Consider the following 17100-nt stretch of genomic DNA (forward strand, 5'->3'; position numbering starts at 1 on the left):
TGATATCTCTCATTTGCTCTGTGGTTTTGTTTGCGATTCACGTACGCGATTTCTTCGTTGGCTTTGTAAGATTTCGCAATGACGTGATTACTTAATTTATGAATTTGCACACTCCTAACAAGGAAACAATATCCCTAAAAACGCCTAAGCGTTAAATTGACTGTCTAATTTCGGTAAATGTCTGAGTGGACTAACGCAGGAAAGAAAGTGTCGCAGAGGCAAAAACGAATGTTTTCGTCTCACAATTTGACTTTCATATCCCTGCAGTTACACATAGTAACACACAGTATGAGTTCTTACGGTGTAGCCAACCATCATACCTCTGTTATCGTATGATATTCATATTACTTGCAGAAATCTGGGTGAAAACAAGTTGGGATCTCTCCCAATGCATATATTTTCCAATCTCTCGAAGCTTGAGCGGCTGTAAGTTTTTTTTTTTGTTTTTTTTTCACTAAGTCCTATTTATAATATGTTTTTGTACTTGTTCAATTCATTTTCTCAAACATATTTGCCTGCGTTCATATGTTACGGTAAAATGTCCTGTCGTACTATAACTTTGTGCATTAAGTCCTTTCAGGGGTCTGTCTGAAAAGACCTTGACGTCCCTACCTGTCACGATATACATATTACTTGCAGATATCTGGATAATAACAAGTTGGGATCTCTCCAGATGCATATATTTTCTAATCTATCGAGTCTTGAGGAGCTGTAAGTCTCTTTTTTTTCACTAAGCCCTATTTATATTATGTTTTTGTAAATGTTCAATTCATTTTCTCAAACATATTTGCCTGCGTTCATGTGTTACGTAAAATGTCCTTTCGTACAATAACTTGTGTATTTAGTCCTTTCAGGGGTATGTCTGAAAATACCTTGACGTCCCTACCTGTCACGATCTTTTGTAATCTCACAAACCTCCAGGATTGCAGGATTGTCCCATGTTCATAATATATGACTGAATTGCAGGTAACTTGGGAAACAGGGTCTAGTATGTCCACTTCAATGGAACATCCTCATCTAAACTGAACTGTAACGGGCCATTACTTTTCATTTATGTATATTACTAATATTCATTCAACATCCTCAAAATCAAACTTTGTTTTTTTTTTGCTGATGATACAACAGTTCTGTTTTGTTCAAAATAAGAATTTAAAGGATGCAAGTTTACATGCAGAGAAAGAATTTACAAATAGGGTGAACAAAATAGTACTTATTAATATAGTTTATTCCAATATCTTTGTTTTTTCCTTTTCGTATTTTGAAATTTATACAAGAGACAATATCACTTGCAGCTATGTTAAGGATCAGTAAACTTATTAAATTATGTATTATTTATGTCTAATTATAAAATCCTTATGAAGGTGATGTTTGTATAATGTGATAATGGTAAAAATACTGTTGACTAAAAAGAGTGATTTCCTGTAAATCAATATTTATATAAAGTGTTTACCATGCTGTTTCTCCGCCGATTTTATGAATTATATCAAAATCTCACATTAAAGAAAAACAAAATATATTGGCTTTGTATAACTGTCATTGAAGGCGTATTGCCCGAGTGTTATAATTTTACAGAGAGCACCCCTGGTGCTTTGAATCTGACAATTTACACAGAAAACCAACGTTTATAGGCAAGCCAAGCCGTAAATAAGAAATTGTGTGTTGTTCTTATTTATTTACTATATATCTGTCATATCACTTGCTACACATTCAATTCTTTCGCTGATTGGTTATCACTCAAGTGGGTTTGAAGCCTTAATTCTATCAAAATGCTTCGGGTAGTATGTTGTTCGTCATTGTTCTGATAGTTAATCACGTAATAAATGTCAGGTTAAAAACACGACTTTGAGTAACTTACCTAATATTCTGTTGAACGGATAGCGTATATGCATGTTAATCACGGTAGACTTTATACTAATGGAAGGAATCGTGTTTTCTGATTTAACGTCGACAAATGTTTCATTTGCATTCTTTGCGCATTTTTAGTGAACATTATCTTATGCTGTCATTGTGAGAATCGGAATGAAAGAAGGATTATTTACCCAAATTTTAGTTGTTTCAAAACAAACGCTACTTATGACTATCAGGTTACATCATTTTAGATCATATCATATGAATGGTCTACATGGTTATCTGTTAACATACTAAAATGTTTTTCAATAGATTAACATGCGTAATGCAAGTACAAAACGTTGCTTTTTCTTCCTCCAAATAAAACATTCATTTGGCTATTTATTTGCGATGTTATTTCTATATTTATTACAGAGATCTGCATAGCAACAACCTAGAAGGTTAAATTTTTGCTTGTGAAGGAAACCTTGTCAAGATCGTGTATCGTAATACCTTATCCAAGAAATCACTAAACACCCAGTTATTAAGAAGAAAGAAACATATCATAGAGTTATATACTTTCCACTTTCGAGCATTGTCACATGCAAAATATAATTCTTGTTTCTTTTCAGGTTACTTAGTGATAACAACTTGACTACTCTTCCTGAACATATATTTTCCGATTTGATTTCCTTACAGCTTTTGTAAGTTTACATATATTTACCATTATAATAATTCAAGTAAATAAATTGATTGATTATTTAAAAATATTCAATGACTATTCATCATTATATCGTGTTTGGATTTCGTGTTCTTCCATCTGGATGAATGTTCGGTTATGGAACTTTTTTGACGAATATAACTTGCAAACTGGGTTAGAATAGTGCACGGTAACGTAGCAATAACAAATGTACAATTGTTCCTTTAAGGGCACGGTCAAATTGGTATCTCTCATTTGCTCTCTGGTTATGTTTTCGATTCACGTATGCGATTTCTTCGTTGGCTTTGTAAGATTTCGCAATGATGAGATTAATAAAAAAAAAAATGAATTTGCACACTCCTGAAAAGAAAACGAATTCCGTAAAATCACGTAAGCGTTAAATTAACTGTATAATTCCGGTAAATGTCTGAGTGGACTAACGCATGAAATAAAGTGTGGCAAAGGCAAAAACGAATGTTTTCGTCTCACAATTTGACTTTCATATAAGGACCCCTGCAGTTACACACAGTATGAGATCTTACGGTGTAGCCAACCATTATACCTCTGTTATCGTATGATATACATATTACTTACAGATTCCTGGATTCAAACAAGTTGGGATATCTCCCAATGCATATATTTTCTAATCTATCGAATCTTGATGAGCTGTAAGTTTCTTTTTTTTTTCACTAAGCCCTATTTATATTATGTTTTTGTACATGTTCAATTCATTTTCTCAAACATATTTGCCTGCGCACATATGTTACGTGAAATGTCCTTTCGAACTATAACTTGTGTACAAATCTCCATGATTGTAGGATTGTCCCATGTTCATAATATATGACTGAATTGCAGGTAACTTGGGAAACAGGGTCTAGTATGTTCACTTTAATGGAACATCCTCATCTAAACTGAACTGTAACGGGCCATTACTTTTCATTTATGTATATTACTAATATTCATTCAACATCCTCAAAATCAAACGTTGTTCTTTTTGCTGATGATACAACAGTTCTGTTTTGTTCAAAATAAGAATTTAAAGGATGCAAGTTTACATGCAGAGAAAGAATTTACAAATAGGAAGGACAAAATAGTACTTATTAATATAGTTTATTCCAATATCTTTGTTTTTCCTTTTCGTATTTTGAAATTTATACAAGAGACAATATCACTTGCAGCTATGTTAAGGATCAGTAAACTTATTAAATTATGTATTATTTATGTCTAATTATAAAATCCTTATGAAGGTGATGTTTGTATAATGTGATAATGATAACAATATTGTTGACTAAAAAGAGTGATTTCCTGTAAATCAATATTTATATAAAGTGTTTACCATGCTGTTTCTCCGCCGGTTTTATGAATTATATCAAAATCTCACATTGAATTAAAGAAATATTGGCTTTGTATAACTGTCATTGAAAGCGTATTGCCCAAGTGTTATGATTGTACAGAGAGCACCCCTGGTGCTTTGAATCTGACAATTAAGACAGAATAACCACTCTCTATAGGCAAGCCAAGCCTTAAATGAGAAATTGTGTGTTGTTCTTATTTATTTACTATATATCTGTCATATAACTTGCTACACATTCAATTCTTTCGCTGATTGGTTATCACTCAAGTGGGTTTGAAGACGTAATTCTATCAAAATGCTTCGAGTAGTATGTTGTTCGTCATTGTTCTGATAGTTAATCACCTGATAAATGTCAGGCTATAAACACTCCTTTCAGTAATCTACCTAATATTCTGTCGAAAGGATTGTGTATATGCATGTAAATCACGGTAGACTTTATACTAATGGAAGGAATCATGTGTTCTGATTGAACGTCGACAAATGTTTCATTTGCATACTTTGCGCATTTTAGTGAACATTATATTACGCTGTTATTGTGAGAGTGAATGAAAGAAGGGTTATTTACCCAAATTTTAGTTGTTTCAAAACAAACGCTACTTATGACTATCAGGTTACATCATTTCAGATCATATCATATGAATGGTCTACATGGTTATCTGTAAACATACTTAATTTTTTTTAATAGATTAACATGCGTAATGCAAGTACTAAACGTTGCTTTTTCTTCCTACAAATGAAATATTAATTTGACTATTTATTTGCGATGTTATTTCTATATTTATTACAGAGATCTGCATAGCAACAACCTAGAAGGTTAAATTTTTATTTGAAAAGGAAAATTTGTCCAGACCGTGTATCGTAATACCTTATCCACGCCAACGGAGAATTCACTAAACATCCATTTATAGAGACAAAAGAAACATATCATAGAGTTATATACTTTCCACTTTCAAGCATTGTCACATGCAAAACATGATTCTTGGTTCTTTTCAGGTTACTTAATCAAAACAACTTGACGGCTCTTCCTGAACATATGTTTGCTAGTCAAACGCGTTTATGGGAACTGTATGTATACTAACATTCTTATTCGTATAGCATTACAAGGTTTAAAAGCAATAATATATATATATATATATATATATATATATATATCATCCCCAAATGTGTAGAAATCCATCAACAAATAGTAATTGCTATCAGCAACATGAAATGTTGATAAAACCTAGCTTTCATAATAAATTTTCGAGCCATAGATCGTCCCAGTATTCATGCTCAGATTAAAAAACATAATATCATTTATTTCATACGTATTGATCGTGATAAATATTAACAATAATGACGATAATAACCGTATATATATATATATATATATATATATATATATATATATATATATATATATATATATATATATATATATATATATATATATATATACACTCTAAAAACCAAAGTGCTGAAAACAGCACATAGAGTGCTATTTTACAGCACTTCCCAAGAGCCCTGAGAGGGACAGCACCCTAAGTGCTATAAACAGCACTCTCAAAGGTGCTAACTATACAAGCACCTGAAAAGTGCTACAACAGTCCCGCACTTTAAGTGCTACCACCAGCACTGGAAAGAGCAAATATAGCACCTGTAAGTGCAAGTCCGTATTAATCTGTATCACTTGCAAAAGGTGGAATGCAAAGGATGGGTCAAAACACAGTATCTCCTGACTGAAATAAAAGGGAACACATTTTTTCTTTTCTATCTTTCTTTTATTGCTTCCTGTACTTCAGAAATAAAAATTCATAAGTTAGACTTAAAGTGTAGACGGATTAGCTTAAGTGTCTCAGCTAAACCCTTTGGTTACTATAAAAATTTAAGGCTGTTGACCAGAAGTGCTAGAGTATATCCATGCATAGTGTTCTAGCCTAACTTTATGTTTACATTTAGCCATGGATGTTACAATTTTCAAACATGATATTAATTTTCTGTATTAGTACCGTGTGATATTTACAGGAGATGGGACTATTATGCACCCCTAAAATCCAGTAAAATCCAGATTCCAACTGGAAAAGATCTTAGATTGGAAAAAAATTAAATTAAAAAAAAAAACATTTTTCACCACCCAATGAGGCTTTGTTCCCATAGTCCCTTATTTTGGACAGCACCTTCAAACCTATTCACTCCACTCTTTTAATGAAGTCAAATGAAAATAACACCAACTTGATCCCCAAATGGGGCAAAATTAAACTGAAACATAACACTGAATAACATCTAACAGTCTGAATAAATGTTTTAAAACATGATAAAATTAACAGTGACAACACCCAATCAAGACTAAGTTAGGTAAACCTACGCTCCCGAAGGGCGAGCAAGTACCTGACACATTGTGAGTCATTAATTACTAATGAGTAATTTGTGTGAGTGGCTGTGGCTGAGATCTGGTGCAAGCAGTATCCCTCCCATTTTTATAAGCCCAAACTTAAATCATCAACTGTACAACCTGAATAACTGGTCAAAACCTGAGTTTATCCATCATAACCAGGTTCATCTGGAGATGATTTTAGAGATATATGTGGGTCTAAGTTGTCTAGTGTTCAGTTTTGTATTTGTTAACCCTGTGTTGTAGGCCTTATATTTCTGTTAATGTCAAAAATCCAACTACACTTTATATAATAGGTACGTACATACTGAGCTCTAAAGGATTACTAGAATTGAAACATTGATCCCAAAGTAAAAACATACGGCATGTTTTTTCTACTACAAAATGGCCATTGTAACTTAAGAAACGTTAAGAGAAATCTTGAAAGAGATTACTGTAATGCTAGTAATTAAAACGAATAAATTTTAAGACATGCTTGCAACAAACTTTCCTTAATGCTTTTAAACTAAACTGTGAACAGTCTCTACTCCACATTTTGCAAAGCAATCCTTATCTCCTTAACATGATTACTTATCTTTTGACCTGATAGGGGTATGCCATACAACACAGTTTGGATAAAGGTGTAGAAATCTGTGAGCTGCACCGCATATGCTACATTAAAAACATAATGAACTTTCATTAAAATATCTGTAGCTGCTACAATTCCACATGCTTGCCTGGAAACAGGTAGGGCAACTCCATCCAGAACTACAAAAAAACTGCTGCAAGTCAGTCACATTGCTTCCAATGGCCAGGAGGTGTGGCTGTTTTCTGCTGAGTTGGCTTTTCTTTGCATATTCTTCCACATTTGTGCCGATCTAAGAAGAAAATAAATTAAGCAAGCATTAATTTCCAAAATAGTGCCAATTTCTCTAGTAACCTCTGAAAACTTCAACTAGTCCGGGTGACAATTGGTTCACATCCTGCTTGCATCACTTACCGTACTATTATGTATCTTGCCTGAACTGCTGCCTGGCTAGTGCCATATTTTAACCAAATATAAAATCCATGTTAATATCTAACCAGCTAAAAAGATATGCAGGTATAACTTGATATATAATAAAGGATTATCTGGCTCAGGTACAGAATAGTCTACATTGACCCACATCTGTATCAGATAGTTTTATGTGGTTGACTCTTATCTCCTGAAGGAAAGACACATTTAATAAGAGCACCTACCTGGACCGCCCAGCGCAGATTGAGCCAAGGGGCTGAGGCCTAGAGGACAGAATGTCAGCACCAATATCCCCTAGGCTCAAATGGCTAAAGAATGATCACTCTGCATGAATTTTGGCAGATCTTTCCCACTCAACACACAAAACAACTTACTGGTTGTCAGGCGATGAAGAAACGGACATTGTCATCTCGACTGCATTTTCCACTTTTCCTTGTGTTGAAAGACGGCAATAGGTGAACCAAAGCAAACAGACCGTACATGGATGCATGTTCTAAAGAAGAAAATAAAAAGTTTCTTAATAATGAAAAACATAAAAACAGATTACATATCTCAACAAAACAGATGTATATGTCAACAAAATAGTGTGACGTGTCAGTTAGTAATTGTTTGTTCCTACTACTTGCTCTAGAAATTGCAATATACAAATTACATATAGCCAAGATAAAAAAAAAAACATTATTCTGATATACTTTTATGTCCACTGAACCCAAATTACAAAGACCTGTGTCAATTTCACAGTCATAGGTCTTTTCAAAGTCACTAAAATAAATATGGTGAAAGACTGAAAGGATTTCTGGGATGCTTCTATAATTGAAATTGGTTAGACCAGGAAATTAATACTTTTGCTTATTGAGTACACTCTTGGATGGAGGAAACTAAGGCATCAAGTGGTACAGTAACTTGTATCAATGAATGAACCAAGCAAGAGCTATACAGGTACAACCCTACACCACCAGACCTACAACATTGGTTCTAGAATGTTTCTAGAATAATAACACACCCCTCCACCCACAGCGCTTTAACAGTACGTGGCTCAAGAAACAAATTTCCTTCAGTTTACTCTTACTCCACAGCTGGAATTAAAGCAAAACTGAAAAGGATTGCCAGCTTAGTCAATTTTAGTGCATGGGCCTAAGAACTGGCTACAAATTTAGACCCAATAGTTATAACCTTTGATCTGAAATCTGGATACAAGTTTTAATCCACTGATTTCAACAATTTGCGAGCAATCTGATAATGATCTGGCTATTTTTGATTCACACGCTGCAGCCTGAATTGACACTTAAATGATCTTTGACCTCAATTTTTGGATACATTTGTGATGGGTCCCCTCCCATGGATCAGTTTAGCCAAGTTAGCTTCAGTACTTGAAAATTCACATAAGACTGCAGGAGATAATACCACTTAATGAACTATCGTTAGACAGGTAGATGCCCACCAATCATATAAGCTCCCACCAGCTTCGATGGTGTCAGAACTTAAGTCTTCTTCAAAATCTAGATTGGAATGTAATTCAGTTTCAGTTTAATCACTTTTATTCATTTCTTCCATGTATGTTTAAAGAAAGTTGGGTACCAGACAATCTGTTAACAGCATTGCCACTTTTTTGTAGATGATTTTACCTATAGCAGTCTTTTATAGAGCTAACATACCAAATATTCACTACAGAAAACTTGACTGAACTTGCACAATGAGAGTCACATGACTACAAAATGTTAGCACTTTTTTTAAACATACCCTCAGACTTTTCTGTTTCTTCAAATTCAAACTGAAGGTCCCGCAGAGCTGAGTTGGTACTACATGTACTATGTACTTCCAAATGAGGCGGGAATGTTCCCCACATTTCATCAAAAAGTTATTGGCGACCTGATCTCCATACATCTGCTCAAAGTCTTGCGAAATCTACAAGTACAAGATTAAAACAAGAAAACATGCGATGAATCCCAAAACATGTCAGGTTTCTTTCATTTTTCTGCAAAAGCTCGAGTCTATAAACAGATTTGATCCAAAAAAAGCATGTTTAAAGTTTCACCAAAATTTGTTTCAAATTAATTGGAAAATTTAGCCTACCTATATTCTTTCACTTTTCATGACAGAACATCTTAAATGAAGCATATTTACATTGGGAGTCATCATTTCAAAAGGAAAACATACCTATAGTAGGCCTTCCTTGATAGGTGCAAACAAGGCAAACATTAGGGTACACAACATTAAGCGATGCATGAATTATGGGAAACACTATCAAGGTCAAATAAGAATAGGATGTATACAATTACTCTGATCATTATTTTATGTTTACATTAACTTTAATTTTTCTTTAAACCTGAATAATGTATGAGAATGACTGGGAAGTATGGTTTGTACTTGTACTTTGTAGGCTACTTCATTTTGTAGTCGGCAATCATACACAGACCTTACACTGCAAAGTAACATTAACAACACCAATGTTAGGCCTGTTACCACAATACTGTTAGGCCTAGGCTACCACAAATTCAAAGCGTAATATGGGTTGGCAGGCCTTCCTAAACGTTTTCTTGTGGCCGTCTAGCGGCCATCGGCTCGTATTCTTTAGGCATTGGCATATGGGCCTAAACCAATACTTATTGCATTGGGCCTGCCTCTCTTATACGTTAAGACTGTGTGATGGCCACTTGTGCAAACATAGTAAACTGTAGTACCAGTAGCACACCTCAATCGAATCGCCATTGGCGGCCATAAAGTTAGGCCTTATAAATGTTACAACAAGGAGGTAGGCTAGGCCTATAAACGCCCAATCATAAACTTGGCATAGCCTAATGTTATATCAGAGCGCATTTGGCATTTACATACGTGAATAGACCTATGAAATCAGTGGTAGGCTACCATCACTAAGACGTCGACAGAGCAATTATTTCAAGGGAATTCCCGACGTCATCAGCAAAGCTAGGTTATTGAAAACATGAATGATCACTCAAATTTCATTAAAGGTCGCCATATCAGCTTTCAAAATTTCCTTACTCTGGAGAATATTTACAGATTTCAATTCAGAAACTTACGTCTGCCGTTGGAACGTTCGTCAGTTGTCACGTCTAGCGATGCGATATGCAACTATTTGGTTATAACCAATAGCGTTGTTGCATGTTACTGACGTCATCGCCTTCAGCCAATCAAAAGTTAATACGAAACTTTCAGCACTTAATAAGTGCAGTGCATCACAACTACGGCGATAGCACTTTGGTATGGTGCAAGTTATTTAACACTTGAAGGTTTAGATACTAGCTCTTAAAGTGCCAATTGATGACTAGCACCGTGTTGGAGCTACTAAATTAGCACTTCAGTTTTTAGAGTGTATATATATATATATATAAATATTCATGTATATATATATATATATATATATATTTATTATTATTATTATATTACATATGTTATTCTCCTTTGATTTATTATGTATATATGTATATTTATATATGTATACATACACTCTAAAAACCAAAGTGCTGAAAACAGCACATAGAGTGCTATTTTACAGCACTTTCCAAGAGCCCTGAGAGGGACAGCACCCTAAGTGCTATAAATAACACTCTCAATGGTGCTAACTATACCAGCACCTGAAAAGTGCTGCAACAGTCCCGCACTTTAAGTGCTACCACCAGCACTGGAAAGAGCAAAGTAGGCACCTGTAAGTGCAAGTCCTTAGGTCAGTATTAGGGTGTACAGAGCACCACTAACTGTAGACTCAGAATCTGTATCACTTGCAAAATATGGAATGTAAAGGGTAGGTCAAAACACAGCATCTCCTGACTGAAATAAAAGGGAACACATTTCTTTTCTTTCTTTCTTTTATTGCTTCCTGTACTTGAGAAATAAAAAATCATGAGTTAGACTTAAACCATATAGTGTAGACAGATTAGCTTAAGTATGTCAGCTAAGCCCTTTGTTTACTATAAAAATTTAAGGCTGTTGACCAGAAGTGCTAGAGTATATCCATGCATAGTGTTCTAGCCTAACTTTATGTTTACATTTAGCCATGGATGTTACTAAGTTAAAACATGATAGTAATTTACTGTATTAGTACTAAGTGATATTGACAGTAGATGGGACTATGCACCCCTAAAATCCAGATTCCAACTGGATAAGATCTCAGATTGGACAAAAATTAAATAAATAAACAACCCAGTTTTTACCACCCAATGAGGTTGAGTTTCCATGGTCTCATATTTTGAACAACATCTTCAAACCTATTCACTCCACTCTTTTCATGAAGTCAAATGAAAATAACACCAACTTGATCCCCAAATGGGTCAAAAATAAACTGAAACACTGAATATCCTCTAACAGTCTGAATGAATGTTTTAAAACAAGATAAAAATAACAGTGACAACACCCAATCAAGACTAAGTTAGATAAACCTACGCTCCCAAGGGCGAGCAAGTGCCTGACATATTGTGAGTCATTAATTATTAATGAGTAATTCATATGAGTGGCTGTGGCTGAGATCTGGTGCAAGCAGTATCCCTCCCATGTTTATAAGCAACTTAAATTATCAACTGTACAACCTGAATAACTGGTCAAAACTTGATTTATCCATCACAACCAGGTTCATCTGGAGATGATTTTAGAGATATATGTGGGTCTAAGTTGTGTAGTGGTCAGTTTTGTATTTGTTTACCCTGTGTTGTAGGCCTTATAATTCTGTTAATGTCAAAAATCCAACTACACTTTATATAATAGCTACATACTAAGCTCTAAAGGATTACAAGAATTGAAACACTGATCCCAAAGATAAAACATACGGCATGTTTTTCTACTACAAAATGGCCATTGCAACTTACTTAAGAAACATTATGAGAAATCATGAAAGAGATTAATGCTTGTAATTAAAACGAATAAATTTTCAGACATGCTTGCCAAAAACTTTCCTTTATGCTTTTAAACTAAACTGTGAACAGTCTCTACTCCACATTTTGCAAAGCAATCCTTATCTCCTTAACACGATTACTTATCTTTTGACCTGATGGAGGTATGCCATACACCACAGTTTGGATAAAGGTGTAGAAATCTGTGAGCTGCACTGCATATGCTACAATAAAAACATAATGAACTTTCATTAGAATATCTGTAGCTGCTACAATTCCACATGCTTGCCTGGAAACAGGTAGGGCAACTCCATCCAGAACTACAAAAAACTGCTGCAAGTCAGTCACATTGCTTCCAATGGCCAAGAGGTGTGGCTGTTTTCTGCTGAGTTGGCTTTTCTTTGCATATTCTTCCACATTTGTTCCGATCTAAGAAGAAAGGAAATTAATTCATGCATTAATTTCCAAAATAGTGCCGATTTCTCTAGTAACCTCTGAAAACTTCAACTAGTCCAGCTGACAATTACTTCACATCCTGCTTGCATCACTAACCGTACTATTATGTATCTTGCCTGAACTGCTGCCTGGCTTGTGCCATATTTTAACCAAATATAAAATCCATATTAATGACTAACCAGCTACAAAAATATGCAGATATAACTTGATATATAATACAGGATTATCTGGCTCAGGTACAGAATAGTCTACATTAACCCACATCTGGATCAGATAGTTTTATGTGGTTGACTCTTATCTCCTGAAGGAAAGACACATTTAATAAGAGCACCTACCTGGACCGCCCAGCACAGATTGAGCCAAGGGGCTGAGGCCTAGAGGACAGAATGTCAGTACCAATATCCCCTAGGCTCAAATGGTTAAAGATTGATCACTCTGCATGAATTTTGGCAGATCTTTCCCACTGAACACACAAAACAACTTACTGGTTGCCAGGCGATGAAGTAACGGACATTGTCATCTCGACTGCATTTTCTACTTTTCCTTGTGTTGAAAGACGGCAATAGGTGAACCTATGCAAAGAGACCGTACCTGGATGCATGTTCTAAAGAAGAAAATGAAAAGTTTCTTAATAATGAAAAACATAAAAACAGATTACATATCTCAACAAAACAGATGTATATGTCAACAAAATAGTGTGACGTGTCAGTTAGTAATTGTTTGTTCCTACTACTTGCTCTAGAAATTGCAATATACAAATTACACATAGGCACTGCATGCCAAAAAAAAAAAAAACATTATTCTGATATACTTTTATGTCCACTGAACCCAATTACATAGGCCTATGTCAATTTCACAGTTATAGGTCTTTTCAAAGTCACTAAAATAAATATGGTGGACGACTGAAGGATTTCTGGGATTCTTCTATAATTGAAATTGGTTATGCCAGGAAATTAATACTTTTGCTTATTGAATACACTGTTGGATGGAGGAAACTAAGGCATCAAGTGGTACAGTAACTCGTATCAATGAATGAACCAAGCAAGTGGCTATACAGGTACAACCCTACACCACCAGACTTACAACATTGGTTCTAGAATGTTTCTAGAATAATAACACACCCCTCCACCCACAGCGCTTTAACAGTACGTGGCTCAAGAAACAAATTTCCTTCAGTTTACCCTTACTCCACAGCTGGAATTAAAGCAAAAGTGAACAGGATTGCCAGCTTAATCAATTTTAGTGAATGGGCCTAAGAACTGGCTACAAATTTAGACCCAATAGTTATTACCTTTGATCTGAAATCTGGATACAAGTTTTAATCCACTGATTTCAACAATTTGCGAGCAATCTGATAATGATCTGGCTATTTTTGATTCACACGCTGCAGCCTGAATTGACACTTAAATGATCTTTGACCTCAATTTTTGGATACATTCGTGATGGGTCCCCTCCCATGGATCAGTTTAGCCAAGTTAGCCCCAGTACTTGAAAATTCACATAAGACTGCAGGAGATAATACCACTTAATGAACTATAGTTAGACAGGTAGATGCCCACCAATCACATAAGCTCCCACCAGCTTCTATGGTGTCAGAACTTAAGTCTTCTTCAAAATCTAGATTGGAATGTAATTCAGTTTTAGTTTAATCACTTTCATTCATTTCTTCCATGTATGTTTAAAGAAAGTTGGGTACCAGACAAACTGTTAACAGCATTGCCACTTTTCTGTACATGATTTCACCTATAGCAGTCTTTTAAAGAGCTAACATACCAAATATTCACTACAGAAAACTTGACTGAACTTGCACAATGAGAGCCACATGACTACAAAATGTTAGCACTTTTTTGAAACATACCCTCAGACTTTTCTGTTTCTTCAAATTCAAACTGAAGGTCCCGCAGAGCTGAGTTGGTGAGTACATGCTATGTACTTCCAAATGAAGCGGGAATGTACCCTCCCATTTCATCAAAAAGTTATTGGCGACCTGATCTCCATACATCTGCTTAAAGTCTTGCAAAATCTACAAGTAAAAGAATAGAACAAGAAAACATGCAATGAATCCCAAAACATGTCAGGTTTCTTTCATTTTTCTGCAAAAGTTTGAGTCTATAAACAGTATAAAAAAAAAGCATGTTTAAAGTTTCACCGAAATTTGTTTCAAATTAATTGGAAAATTAAGCCTATCTATAGTCTTTCACTTTCCATGACAGAACATCTTAAATGAAGCATATTTACATTGGGAGTCTTCATTTCAAAAGAAAAAGATACTTATAGTAGGCCTTCCTTGATAGGTGCGAACAAGGCAAACATTTGGGTACACAACATTAAGCGATGCATGAAATATGGGAAACACTATGAAGGTCAAATAAGAATAGGATGTATACAATTACTCTGATCATTATTTTATTTTTACATTTACTTTAATTTTTCTTTAAACCTGAATAATGTATGACTGTGAAGTATGGTTTGTACTTGTACTTTGTAGGCTACTTCATTTTGTAGTCGGCAATCACACACAGACCTTACACTGCAAAGTAACATTAACAACACAACGTTAGCCCTGTTACCACAATAATGTTAGACCTAGGCTAGGCTACCACAAATTCAAAGCGTAATATGGAGTGACAGGCCGTCCAAAACGTTCTCTTGTGGCCGTCTAGCGGCCATCGGCTCATATTCTTTAGGCATTGGCATATAAACCAATACCAATACTTATTGCATTGGGCCTGCCTCTCTAATACGTTAAGACTCTGTGATGGCCACTTGTACAAACGCAATAGACTGTAGTACCAGTAGTACACCTCAATCGAATCGCCATTTGCGGCCATAAAGTTAGGCCTTATAAATGTTACAATAAGGAGGTCGGCTAGGCCTTTATACGCCCAATCATAAACTTGGCATAGCCTAATGTTATATCAGAGCGCATTTGGCATTTACATACGTGAATAGACCTATGAAATAAGTGGTAGGCTACCATCACTAAGACGTCGACTGAGGTATTTTTCAAGGAAATTCCCGACGTCATCAGCAAAGCTAGGTTATTGAAAACATGAATGATCACTCAAATTTCATGAAAGGTCGCCATATCAGCTTTCAAATATTCCTTACTCTGGAGAAAAATCACAGATTTCAATTCAGAAACTTACGTCTGCCGGTGGAACGTTCGTCAGTTGTCACGTCTAGCGATGCGATATGCAACTATTTGGTTATAACCAATAGCGTTGTTGCATGTTACTGACGTCACCGCCTTCAGCCAATCAAAAGTTAATACGAAACTTTCAGCACTTAACAAGTGCAGTGCGTCACAACTGCGGCTATAGCACTTTGGTATGGTGCAAGTTATTTAACACTTGAAGGTTGAGATACTAGCTCTTAAAGTGCTAATTGATGACTAGCACCGTGTTGGAGCTACTAAATTAGCACTTCAGTTTTTAGAGTGTAGTAAATCAATAAAGAATAACACACCAGAAAAATTGCACCTGACGGCCGGTCTCTGCCTTTTTTGGTAATCATCTGGCGAAGGTAGGAATCGAACCCGGATCTTCGTGTCACGAACCGGAGTCCGTACCACTAGATCACAGGGATTCTACTGGTGTGTTAAATCATATAAATTGGCTGTGAATAACTGTCATTAAGGGCGTATTACCCAAGTGTTATGATTGTAGAGAGTACACCCCTGGCGCTTTGAATGTGTGTGTATACGGTTATTATCGTCATTATTGTGAATATTTATCACTTACATGACTGTAACTGAACTATATTTGATAGTTTTTAGTGATATGTTGTTAACCATTATTGTGATTGGTTATCACTCAAGTGGGTTTGAAGCCTTAACTCTATCAATTGGTTTGAGTAGTATGTTGTTCGTCATTGTTCAGATAGATTATCACCTAATACATGTCAGGTTCAAAACACTCCTTTCAGTAAATTACCAAATATTCTGTTGAACGAATTGCGTATATGCATGTAAATCACGGTATACTTTATACTAATGGAAGGAATCATGATTTCAGATTTAACGTCGACATATTTCATTTGCATGCTTTGCGCAATTAATTGAACATTACATTATGCTGTTATTGTGAGAATGTATAAAAAAGAATTTTACCCATTTTTAGTTGTTTCAAAACGAACGTTACTTATGACTATCCGGTTACATAATATCAGATCATATCATATGAATGGTCTACATGGTTATCTTTTAACATACTTAAAATGTTTTTCGATAGATTAACATGCGTAATGCAAGTACTAAACGTTGCTTTTTCTTCCTCCAAATAAAACATTAATTTGGCTATTTATTTGCGATGTTATTTCTATATTTATTACAGAGACCTGCAAAGCAACAACCTAGAAGGCCTTCCCGAAAATATATTTGCTAGTCAAAAGCATTTATGGGTTCTGTATGTTAACTAAAATTATAAAGTGTTATATGTTTTAATAGAAATAATATATATATATATATATATATATATATATATATATATATATATATATATATATATATATATATATATATATATATATATATCACCCACTAATGTATAAATGTAT

General features: G+C 34.9%; 3 protein-coding genes across 23 annotated transcripts in view; 1 reads left to right on the forward strand and 2 right to left on the reverse strand.

The window, feature by feature from the left end:
* The window catches only part of LOC139982975 (uncharacterized), a 68672-nt gene that overhangs the window by 41495 nt on the left and 10077 nt on the right, over positions 1–17100 (forward strand). For 6 of the 17 annotated variants that reach the window (XM_071996241.1, XM_071996238.1, XM_071996243.1 and 3 more), the window contains 6 exons: positions 355–426; positions 640–711; positions 2460–2531; positions 3124–3195; positions 4875–4946; positions 16878–16949. The exons of 1 other annotated variant lie outside the window; for it this stretch is intronic. In XM_071996241.1, coding sequence (XP_071852342.1) covers positions 355–426; positions 640–711; positions 2460–2531; positions 3124–3195; positions 4875–4946; positions 16878–16949 — 432 coding nt within the window. The remainder of the gene's footprint in view (positions 1–354; positions 427–639; positions 712–2459; positions 2532–3123; positions 3196–4874; positions 4947–16877; positions 16950–17100) is intronic. 10 more of the 17 variants (XM_071996242.1, XM_071996247.1, XM_071996244.1 and 7 more) reach the window with 9 other exon arrangements.
* LOC139982989 (uncharacterized) lies at positions 5286–10534 on the reverse strand. Of its 3 annotated transcripts, none has more exons than XM_071996315.1 (4): positions 10247–10534; positions 8987–9151; positions 7621–7739; positions 5286–7109 (listed from the first exon to the last, which is right to left on the reverse strand). In XM_071996315.1, exons 2-4 carry the CDS (start codon positions 9128–9130, stop codon positions 7025–7027), a joined length of 348 nt encoding a protein of 115 aa, XP_071852416.1. In that variant the 5' UTR covers positions 9131–9151; positions 10247–10534; the 3' UTR covers positions 5286–7024. The 3 variants fall into 3 exon arrangements, with proteins under 3 accessions (XP_071852416.1, XP_071852415.1, XP_071852417.1); XM_071996314.1 differs by having other exon boundaries at positions 10079–10534; XM_071996316.1 differs by having other exon boundaries at positions 10285–10533.
* Positions 10703–15851, reverse strand: LOC139982988 (uncharacterized). Of its 3 annotated transcripts, none has more exons than XM_071996313.1 (4): positions 15693–15851; positions 14402–14566; positions 13029–13147; positions 10703–12516 (listed from the first exon to the last, which is right to left on the reverse strand). In XM_071996313.1, the coding sequence occupies exons 2-4, from the start codon at positions 14543–14545 to the stop codon at positions 12432–12434; spliced, it is 348 nt and encodes a 115-aa protein (XP_071852414.1). In that variant the 5' UTR covers positions 14546–14566; positions 15693–15851; the 3' UTR covers positions 10703–12431. The 3 variants fall into 3 exon arrangements, with proteins under 3 accessions (XP_071852414.1, XP_071852413.1, XP_071852412.1); XM_071996312.1 differs by lacking the exon at positions 15693–15851 and adding an exon at positions 15521–15586; XM_071996311.1 differs by lacking the exon at positions 15693–15851 and adding an exon at positions 15488–15538.

Source organism: Apostichopus japonicus, chromosome 16 (assembly GCF_037975245.1).
Source record: "Apostichopus japonicus isolate 1M-3 chromosome 16, ASM3797524v1, whole genome shotgun sequence".
Classification (NCBI taxonomy): domain Eukaryota; kingdom Metazoa; phylum Echinodermata; class Holothuroidea; order Aspidochirotida; family Stichopodidae; genus Apostichopus; species Apostichopus japonicus.